This window comes from Cucurbita maxima, unplaced genomic scaffold (assembly GCF_002738345.1).
Source record: "Cucurbita maxima cultivar Rimu unplaced genomic scaffold, Cmax_1.0 Cma_Scf00038, whole genome shotgun sequence".
Taxonomy (NCBI): domain Eukaryota; kingdom Viridiplantae; phylum Streptophyta; class Magnoliopsida; order Cucurbitales; family Cucurbitaceae; genus Cucurbita; species Cucurbita maxima.
In genome coordinates, this window is record NW_019272054.1 from 485,442 (window position 1) to 495,968 (window position 10,527).

At 34.1% G+C, this 10,527-nt stretch overlaps 2 protein-coding genes across 3 annotated transcripts; one reads left to right on the plus strand and one right to left on the minus strand.

The window, feature by feature from the left end:
- The first annotated feature begins 553 nt into the window (after nucleotides 1–553).
- Nucleotides 554–5,342, plus strand: LOC111469174. 2 transcript variants are annotated; one of them, XM_023114456.1, is made up of 14 exons: nucleotides 554–888; nucleotides 1,008–1,141; nucleotides 1,756–1,896; nucleotides 1,990–2,101; nucleotides 2,213–2,519; nucleotides 2,922–3,135; nucleotides 3,283–3,372; nucleotides 3,448–3,703; nucleotides 3,795–3,907; nucleotides 4,331–4,429; nucleotides 4,520–4,567; nucleotides 4,679–4,789; nucleotides 4,891–4,981; nucleotides 5,069–5,342. In XM_023114456.1, exons 1-14 carry the CDS (start codon nucleotides 639–641, stop codon nucleotides 5,164–5,166), a joined length of 2,064 nt encoding a protein of 687 aa, XP_022970224.1. In that variant the 5' UTR covers nucleotides 554–638; the 3' UTR covers nucleotides 5,167–5,342. The 2 variants fall into 2 exon arrangements, with proteins under 2 accessions (XP_022970224.1, XP_022970225.1); XM_023114457.1 differs by having other exon boundaries at nucleotides 779–888; nucleotides 967–1,141.
- Nucleotides 5,343–6,065: 723 nt separating this feature from the next.
- On the minus strand, nucleotides 6,066–8,303 carry LOC111469177 (40S ribosomal protein S20-2). Its single transcript, XM_023114460.1, has 4 exons — nucleotides 8,184–8,303; nucleotides 7,963–8,087; nucleotides 7,380–7,493; nucleotides 6,066–6,469 (listed from the first exon to the last, which is right to left on the minus strand). Exons 2-4 carry the CDS (start codon nucleotides 8,072–8,074, stop codon nucleotides 6,330–6,332), a joined length of 366 nt encoding a protein of 121 aa, XP_022970228.1. The 5' UTR covers nucleotides 8,075–8,087; nucleotides 8,184–8,303; the 3' UTR covers nucleotides 6,066–6,329.
- Between the last annotated feature and the right edge of the window lie 2,224 nt (nucleotides 8,304–10,527).

Consider the following 10,527-nt stretch of genomic DNA (forward strand, 5'->3'; position numbering starts at 1 on the left):
TTATAAAAAAATTAAAATAACTCGAATTTTCAAAAAAAAGTATTTAAAAAATATCGTTAAATATTCTTTAATTTTTAAAAAAATCAAAAATACTTTTATACGTGTTTATTATTGAAACTTTTAAAAATTTAAGAATATTGGTCCAACAAAATATAGGTTTACGAATATTTTTATTAATTTAGACTTTTTTATTATTTAAAAAATAATTATAAATAATTCGAGTCAGTAACCCATAAGATCCTATCCAACCGCACCAAAAATCTCAACATTTACCTCCAACAATATATTCAGCTACTAAACAATATAAATAAAATATCTTTAAAGTTTCAATAATATATTTATATTTAATTTTAATAAAAAAATTAATTTTTTTTCAAACTTTTAAAAATTTTAAAAATATTTTTATTGTTAATATCATATTTAAAAAATATACAAAAGTTTATTTTTTAATTGAATTTAATCTATTATTTATTTATTTATTATTATTATTATTTTTTTTTTTAAGTAATTATAAATAATCCGGTGAGAGTCAGCAGGGGTAGGGTCCCATCCTTCCGCGCCAAAAAAATCTGAGAAGCCTCAACTTCCACAGCCACAAACTCTCTGGAAACCGATCCTTTTCCTTCATCTCCATTTCCATGTCCATCTTCACCTTCTCCCCTTCTCCTTCTCTTTCCTTCTTCACTCCTCCAACTCCTCCCCGTCGTTCTTCTGCATTTCCGGCGGCAGCCCTATCCTCTGCCAATCTCAACACCGTAGCCGGAGGACTCGCCCTTCTTTGGTTTAAACATGACCTCCGAATCGACGATCATCCTGCTCTCCATGCCGCCGCCTCCCAGTTTCCCGCTCTCATCCCTCTTTACATCTTCGATTCCCGCTTACTTTCGCGTAACTTCTCTTTCTCTCTATTCTGCTTGTGGATTTAATGGCAATGTGGATACTAATGGAAGTTGTTTGTCTGTATAGTGTCTGCCATTAGATGATGAATGAAGTTAATGGATCTGCAGGGTTTTCTGATGAAATGCTTGAGATTACACTTCTTGCATTGGAAGCTCTGAAGCATTCGTTGAGGGATCGGGGTTTGGATTTGTTAATCAAGTTTGGGGACGCAGAATCTGTACTCCGGGAGCTTGTAGTTGAGGTGACGATCAGATTTTTCTAGGTTTCAACCATATAATAAGAACTTTAAAGAAGAAGTGGAAAAAAATATATTGTAGTTGCAATTAAGAACATCGAGTTATGTAACTATAGATTCAAGCTACTTTAAGTGGAAGTGGGACTCATTTTTACGAATTCTGATTCAAATCTAGATTTATATGATTTCATTGTACTTTTAGGTTATATTTCTAGCTTAGTTAATTCTAGTCATGTAGTATGAATATTACCATTCTTGAAATGCCTCGCGGAAGTTCAATAGTTTATTTTGGAGCTATATAAAGTCATATATATTGTCTTTGTAAAATTGATTCAGAAAATTTAATGAACATAACATTTATTCCTTTTTAGTTTAAGTTGCATGCTTAGAATCATTCGATGCTTAGAATCATTTGTGCTTGACATGATCTATCAATTTAAATTTCAAATAAGTTTTCTTGAAATATTTTAGATTTGAAGGTCCTAATTTTCAAGATTTGGGATAAAACCAACTTGATTGAGGAGTTTTAGCGTTTTGCAATCTAGGAATTTTCATATTGTTAGAGTTTTTAGTATAAATTGTACTTTTGTTTATTACTTTAACTACTATGTTTTGAACAGGTTAAAGCTACACATGTCTTTGCTGAGGAAGAAGTAGAGCATGAGTTATGTGTGTTGATGGATGGGGTATCTCAGACATTGTCCAGTCTGATTCAGAGCCCAAATCTAACAGTTTGGAGGACGCCATTTTACGATATTAAGGTATGTCTGTGGATGTGGATTTTACTCTAATCCTCTCCTTCACATTGCCGCTTTGACTTGTTGATTTTCATACACCGTTGCCGTGTCTACCAGAGCTTAGAGGCCTTACCTGCATCATACGACGAGTTTAGGAAGCTTCAACTTCCAGTAAGTTCTCCACTTTCTTCTCCAACATTACCCCGTTTGAGACTGGAATTGAACTGGGGTACGTTCTGTGCACGAATTTTTACCTTTGAAGAACGAGAGTGGCATCCATATTGTGGCGGCCATGATAAATAATACTTCATTTGTATGATAAGATGGCTATAATCGTTAGGTACCATGCCCACATTTGATGCCTTGAAGGAATTTATGAATAGTAATCGATTGTACAAACCAAGTGAAGATTGGGATTCGATCAAGAATACAACAGCTGAAGCTACTGTTCGAGCTAAATTTTCTAAAAGAGGAAGCAATGAAAAAAATCCTAGTTCGAAAGAATCTAGGACAGAGAGAATGGGGAAATCAATTTTTTCCACACAAAGAGGAGTGAATTTCCTGAGGGGAGGTACAGAAGGTCTGTTGAATGCATTAGCTGCATACATAAGATACAATGAGGGAACATCTCGAGATGACTGGCAAGCGTAAGTGTTCAAACTTCTCTTCCTCATATTCCCTATCCTTCTAGGGAAGAAGGTTGAAAAAAAAGACAGATGGAACTCAAGCTCATACTGTTATCTAAGTGCTAAGGGATTTGCAACCCTTTGATTCGTTTCCTTACTCATATCCATATGTTTTGCTGGCTCATCAGTCCACTACGATAGATTCTAATGATCTTGTCGTGTAATTTTCAATACCCTTTTTAGCTATTCCTACTAATATGTAAATTTGCAAACCCTTTTCATCACAGAGGACAAAAACATAAAGCATTCATATTCTTGTTCTGTTCTCATTTACATTTTTATGATGCAAAAGAATAGCTTGAAGCATTAATATTTATTTCAACTAGTCATTAGATTGCCCATTGAGGTCTACGATTTATGCAGATTACACGAAATGGTACGCAATTCTGAAAGCCGAGATGGAGGTTCATTTATCAAACTCTTTGGTCCTGCCATTCATCTGGGAATGATTTCTAAAAGGAGAGTGCATTATGAAGCCATCAAATATGAAAAGGAAAGAAATGCTGGGTTTCTGTCACCTTTTGGGTACTCAGCAGGCACTGTTGCTGCAGCAGTTGATGCTGTTCTCTCCTCTGAGGTACGCCATTTAGTTTAAAGTTTCAAAATGTACTTTTGTTTGATTGGCTGGTTCTAGAAATTGGTTTAACTCCATTAAGTTTTACATTTATAGATGAATGATAATATTAAAGCATCTTTAGGATCTAATTTGGTTTTCACAACACAGTGGTATTCACTTATGTGTCTGAAGAGCAAAGGAAGGCATTTGGGAAGCCTCTCTTATCGGACTTGGAGATGGAATGGCTTTCTTGTTCAGGTTGGTATATTCTCTGCAAAGTTTTGGCCATATGTGTAATGCCTGATTTCCTCAAAAAAAATGCCCCTTTTTCAGTACACAGTTTATGGATGTGACGGCCCTGCCATGCTTCTAGTGCATGGTTTTGGTGCTTTTTTGGAGCATTTCCGAGACAATATACATGGCATTGCTGAAGGTGGAAACCAAGTTTGGGCTATAACAATGTTGGGATTTGGGAGTTCAGAAAAGCCGAACATAGTGTACAGTGAACTAATGTGGGCTGAGCTTCTTAAAGATTTTATCGTTCAAGTTGTGGGCAAACCAGTACATCTTGTTGGAAATTCAATTGGTGGTATTTACAAATTTACTGGATATATTACCATAAATTCTCAAAGCTTCTTTCCTACAACCCTTTCAAGGAAGTTTGCTTGCTTGCTTTTCAGGCTATATTGTCGCTATTGTCGCTTGTCTTTGGCCTGCTTTGGTCAAATCAACTGTCCTCATCAATAGTGCTGGCAGTGTGGTTCCAGGATATTCTTCTTTGCCCTTCAATAAGGTGAGTTTTCTGAACATTATTATGTCTCATCTTTCCGAAGTTAGCTTCGAGTATGTACAGGGTTGTGCGTTAAGGCCACATAGGCGGGGTGAGTGGATATTAGCATATAAACTAGACCCTTCTTTCTTGTTGGGCTAATACAAACTTCTCTTTTAATCACAATTAAGTCATTTGAACTCCAATGCCTTCCTACACGCTCTTGTTCTTGTTGACGCATTAATACACATACTCACATCCATATCACCCATTCATCAAACAAACGACCATAGAACAATGACATATTGATATCATCTGCACTCAAATTACGGAAACTAATTCCATCAATTCTCGAAAATAACCTTAAAGTTTATGGAACCAAAATGAGACCGAATATCGAATATTCTTTCTTTTTCATGACTTTCACATATTGTCATTTGCATACAGGAGAGGCAGGTTTCTGTTGCTGCATGGCTGGGTGCTCGACTCCTTCTTACTTACTTAAGACTGAAAACCAAGGACATAGTGAAGAATTGTTACCCAACTGTATGTGAACTAATGCCCCAATTTTGTACTATTTCCTTGCATTTCATGTCATAGAACTTCAAAACTTTCCAACACTATTTTGCTGTGCAGAGAACAGAGCGAGCTGATAACTGGCTTATCAGTGAGATGCTGAGAGCTGTATCCTCGTCTGTAAGCTTTTGTTATGATGTCTAGAATCATCAGCTTCACTTTTCATTACAGATTGTGTAAGTTTTGCCATCAAATATCACCTTAACGGATCATGAAAAGTCCAAAGATCCTGGAGGCCTGGTGGTTCTGGAAAGTATTTTCAGCTTTGATCTTTCCGTTCCCCTTAATGATCTGTTGGAAGGATTGGAGGAAAGGGTTCTTATTATCCAGGTAAAAGGATGGTTAATTTTGAAGCAAGTTGTTACTGTCATTAAATGTTACAAAAGAAAGGATAACGTGTGAAGGTTGGTACATTATGATGCATTTGATAGGGAATGAAAGATCCAATCTATAACTCCAAGGCTGTGTTGGCGAAGCTTAAAGAGCAGTGTGTTGGGGTTACGATCAAGGAATTGGATGCTGGTAACATCATTTTATTTGTTTTATTTTCGTACTAATATAATATTTTTGCTGTTCTAACTTTAGTTTCTTGTATTCTCAAATTTTCAGGGCATTGCCCACATGATGAACTGCCTCAACAAGTTAATTCTATTCTCTGTGAATGGATACTGAGACTGGAAACTAAACAAAAGGTAGACTCACAATGACCATATTTAGTACTCTTTCCAAGTTTTGAAGCCATTATTTATATTGAAGTACTCTTATAGCACCTGATTTGTTTATAGCCTTATAAATATGAATTAATTGCTTATTTAGTAGAATAAAAAACCAACAAAAAAAAAAAATTACTCTCTTTGAAAGAGTTTGAAGGTTGTCTTCACCTTACATTAATTGTATAATTTGACATTTGATCCGGGTAAAAGATCCCTATTCTTGATTTCAATTTTTCTCAGATTATCACAACTTTTTTATTTATTTATTACATAAGTAGATGAACAAATTTAATAAATTAATAAATTTTATTTTATATTAAAATAATTAGAAAAAATTCTATTAATATATTTTACCGTATGAAAGGAGGGTTTGTAATACTTTTTTATTTATTTTACTGTATCATAACTTTTTTTTGCTTTGTTCCAACGATAGATTTGAATCAATTTTTTCTAAGCAATTCAGAATAGGAAAGAACTAAGTTTTTAGTAATTTAATTTAAAAAATTTAGTAATTAAAAACTGTCATAAAAATCAAGTGCAAGTTTCTTTAATGTAACAACTTTTTCTATTCTAATAAGTTTTTTCATATACATTTATTTAAACAAAAAAGAAATCATAAAATCTTAATTTTAATTTTCTAAAAATAAACTATAAAAGCATTATAAATTTTGAATTGCAATAATTTAAGAGTAACATATTAACATTTACCTTACAATGATAAGTGGGGTACACAATATAGAAATTATTCCAAGGATACCACAATCAACATTCCATTTCTAAGAATTCATACCATATTCTCACAATCAACGATGTTCTTAGCGTATGAGGTGATACACAATTAGATGAGAGTGGCAGGTTTGAAAGACCATTCACATTTTTAAAATAAAAGCACATTACGGTAGAACGCAGAATGCAGCTCATGCAAATATATTCTTAACTTCTGATCAAAGTACAAAATTCAAAGATATCAACGACATAACAGCAGGCCAAAATCTTCCTCTCAAAACAAGTTATGAGCTTCAAAATTACGACAAAAATGGATGATAATGCATTAACCTTAACATTTGAGATTTGAATCAGGGCAGGCACACAGAGTACATAGACCTCTAAATAACTACCAGCGGAGTAAAGAACTTGGGGAAATATTGGAAAACACATCAATCTGCAATTGTGACTTCAACCTCAACACCTGGTTCGATGGTTATAGATGTGATCTGCTTAACAACATCAGCAGAGCTAAAGAGGTCGATAACCCGCTTATGGACACGAAGTTCAAATCTGTCCCATGTGTTAGTACCTGCAACAGAAGTACACGATTATTGACCAATGATCAGAATGGATCATCTTATCGGTCCCCTCTGGCTTGTCTGATGAACATGAGGGCTAAGAGAAACAAATCAAGTCACCCAAGAAAACATATACCAAAATAACCAATATTAACGGAATAATTATAAACAATGCCAGACTGACTACACTAAATAGAGTCGATTATGATACCAAGTACAGAAGACTGGGTTTTACATGGAATATGATGACAATAGATTTACTTCATATAACAATAAACTCAAAATTTAGTGAAACCCATCAAAGCACAACTCCAAAGAACTTGCAGATCTCTCGTTCATACGTTTCGACGGTGTTTCGTGAACGAAGGCATATTCAAGCAGCAGAATCAATAAAACTCACATCCAAAGTTTAAGTAGGGAAAACAATAACAAGGCTAAGGGCTGTACATGGGGAGGAAGGATAAAGAGATAATAGAATTACCAAATTAAAACAAGTGTTTTTTAAAGCTGAAGGCGCAATAGTGCAATGGCCTTCAAGGGCTTAAGCGCAAGGCACAAAAATAAATGCTGCTTTTTTGTGAGACGCACTATAATGAAAGCCCCAAAAACACAGAGCTTTGGGCTCGAGGGCTTCACATAAGACAGGCACCTTATTTGTGCGCCTCGGTCTATCAAAGGCGATGTGCAAGACCATCGGCTAGGCACGTGCCAGGAGAGGCTTTTAAAAACAGACTAAAACACATGGTGTGAAGCTCCAAATATCATGATGCTAATCCCAGGTAAAGAAAAATAAAAGACGGAGATATAAGGGGAAAATACAGTTGAGGGATTGATCCAGGGTAACAATGACTAACAAGAAGCCGGAGAAATCCAAACAAAGGATTATAGTTATTCTTATGCTAAGCATTGATTCAAAATTACCTTCACCGCAGGGAGATTTCCTGGTGGTGATGTGCAGGACTTTTGTTGGCATCCTCACAGGCCCCTTAACCCTCAGTCTCTTGTCCTTGGCACCCCGAACCAAATCAGCACAAACTATTGATTGAAAAAGAAAGTAAATCGTGAGCATTGCGCTAACATTTACAAAGCTGAAGACATCAATAAATTCCAATAATTCATAGAAACAAAGAAATTAGGGCAGAGAAAACCCTTGCTCAGTAAAGTCAAAATCCCCAAAGAGGCTCGACTCTCTAACTTTGAATTATGGAAGACTCTGAAAGCGACCATCAGAAATTCATTCGGTGGATAAATTGCGAAGGACATAACATAAGAACAATTCAATAATAAGCAATCCATTGATCAAGACGAACATGAAAAATGAAAATTCAACGAATTACAAACAGCAACAACAACAACAATCATAGCGAAAATTTATAAGATTCTATATATTTCCGAAACACATTACAAAAACGCAAAACCAAGAGACAAACAACATAAGAGTTTCAATATAATATCATAAAAAATAAAAATTCAACTTGCTTCAAAAACTGAGAGAAGGAGATACCCTTTTCAAGGTTCTTCACGTTCTTCGACGAAAGAGTGATCCTAATCTTGTGGATCTGCTCTTGTGCATCCTCCAAACCAGCCTTCGTAGGCTTCATCGCTGCATACGCCATATTTGCTTACTTCCTGAAAACAAAAATTCCAAAACTACGGAAATCAGATGTGAAAACAGTACAGCAAACAGCATGTGAAGAGAGGTACAGAAGTGGTGGAGAAGACTACCGGAGCAAGGGCGACTTCCGCTGCTAGGTTTTGCAGTTGGAGGATTTAGGGAGGAGGAAGATAGAGTATGGAAGTTAGGGTTTTCATATTAATATCAGTGGACTAGAGGCCCGAATACTAATAGATCGGCCCGAATTCGAAGGGTTTTTTTTTTTTTTTTTTTCTCCTCGGATAATAACCTTTTTTATTTTATTGTTTATTTATTTTGAGAATATTATGATTATTTATAATAATAAAAAAAAAAATCTATACATTATGATAATAACCTTCAGTTTTAAAAATAAAATAAAATTAGCACAACATAGTAACTTGTCGACTATCATAATCATGATTGTTTAAAGCGTGTTGTCTGTGGATGCATGTTGGATGTCCCGATCGTGTTTATCCAGGATGTGTTTGTCTAAAGCATAAAAAAAAGTTAGAGAGGGACAGCCACGACTGTGCATACGACCCATGGTGGCGACGGCGATTTATGGAGCTTCAGTTTTTCAAATTTCTATGCTCTGCTACAACCGCTAATTTTTGTATCCTTAGCACCCGCTTCTCTTTTACCTGAACTTCTGTTCCCTAACCTTATTCAAGGAGGTAAAGCAGCTTCGCTTCTCTCCCTCTCGATCGAGTTGCTTCGCTCCTCTCTATCTTAGCCGAGCTATCTTTATTTTATTCCTTGATTGAACTCGAGTTTTACTATTCTTTCACGAGGTAAAGCGTCTTCCCTAGAGAAAGGGTAGGTTGAGTAAGCATTGGATCCTTGGGCCTGGCCCAAAATTTTATCAATCTTTCGCATCATTATGATGGGCTTTGGACAGCCAAATTGGGCTCAAATTAAAGCCCACTAAACCACCTTGGAAGGTGAATGAGAGTGATTTAGAAATCCATAAATTCACTTATTTCACGTTCAAAACCACTCGAATATAATCAAAATCCCACACCTATGAGTTTGAATGAACGTTTCTAAAACTAACACGTGACCCGCAAAAATATGTCGTGCAACCGAACGTGAGCTACTATATCAAATCCCTCTCTGTCCATCGTGGACCAAATGGTAAGGTTGTGGTATGCAAGAGAACAAATCACTCATTTTTTTCAATGGAGACAGGTGCACGAACGACAACTCCAAACTTGACGCATTCGTCACCTACCTAACATTTAGGTGGCACAAACGAGATCCACCTAAGGTAAGGAATTTCGTGGAGAATCAAAGAGAAGATCGAACAGTTTGTGTTGATCATCTAGCAAGTTCTTATCTTACTCCAACATTTAGCGTTGTTTCACCCAGCCCATTTGGCAACAAAGATAAGCTAATCACCAAAATGGTCGAGAGTAAGTTAATTTTCAAAGACAATAAAGAAGCGCAACTTTTTTAGAACATGCCTTAAGGTGTGACGGAGACGATAAATTAAAAAAAAAAAACCAATAAATAATCAAATAATTTTTATATAAATTTGAAATTTTCTTTTATATATATTTTTTCATAATATAAAATCGGGGGCAAAAAATAAAATATTGGCCCATTATAAATGGCCTTCCCATGTGATATAAGGTCCCTCTAAATTATTTTTATTTTAGAAAAAAAAAAAATTAAACCATAAAGTATCTTTATTTAATTTCTAAGCCTCCAAAATAGTTTGCATCAATATGTACTTGGGCCAGCAGCTTTTAGTCATGTCAAATTACTTTAAAGTAAACATTTTATATATATATATATATATATATATATATATATATATATATATATATATATATATATATATATATATATATATATATTTATATCATACGTAAAAAACTATATTACATATTGAAATTTGAATTTTTAAAAATTATATTATATTTTTGTTTAGGAAATATATTGGAAATTATCCATTATTTTTTAATTAATATTTTAAAAATATATATCTATATATATATAAAAATGGATAGAGTAGTATGAATAAAAAATTAAAATAATTTTTTTATGATGATTTACCTAATAGCCATTATATCGAAAAAGTTTTCGGAATTAGATACCGAGTTTAAAGAGCGCTAGTCTACGATCCAAATATTCGTGTTCTTTTTCATCATATTACAAATTTCTTACCGGCATAAATCAATATCATTTAAAATAAAAAATAAAAATTTTCTAACCCTTTTATTTTTAAAATATAACATTTTAAATTACCAACCTTTAACATAAAATAATAATTAATATCATAATAATAGAAATAACTTTTATCATTTTATTTAAATTATTTTGAATTATAGAAAAATATATTTATTTATTTACCAAAATAAGATGTGTGTCTTTAGGATAGAAAAGTAAAAGAGGACCCCAAAAAAAAAAAAAAAAAAAAAAAAAAATTTT

Bases quoted from the DNA above. Each gene is read 5' to 3' on its own strand.
- LOC111469174 (XM_023114456.1), top strand. From the start codon at position 639: ATGTCCATCTTCACCTTCTCCCCTTCTCCTTCTCTTTCCTTCTTCACT. The intron at 3,136-3,282 runs GTACGCCATTTA...TTCACAACACAG, and splicing joins ATGCTGTTCTCTCCTCTGAG to TGGTATTCACTTATGTGTCT. The intron at 3,704-3,794 runs GTATTTACAAAT...CTTGCTTTTCAG, and splicing joins TGTTGGAAATTCAATTGGTG to GCTATATTGTCGCTATTGTC.
- LOC111469177 (XM_023114460.1), bottom strand. From the start codon at position 8,074: ATGGCGTATGCAGCGATGAAGCCTACGAAGGCTGGTTTGGAGGATGCA. The intron at 7,494-7,962 runs GTATCTCCTTCT...TTCAATCAATAG, and splicing joins CGTGAAGAACCTTGAAAAGG to TTTGTGCTGATTTGGTTCGG. The intron at 6,470-7,379 runs GTAATTTTGAAT...CTTCTGTTGCAG, and splicing joins GAAATCTCCCTGCGGTGAAG to GTACTAACACATGGGACAGA.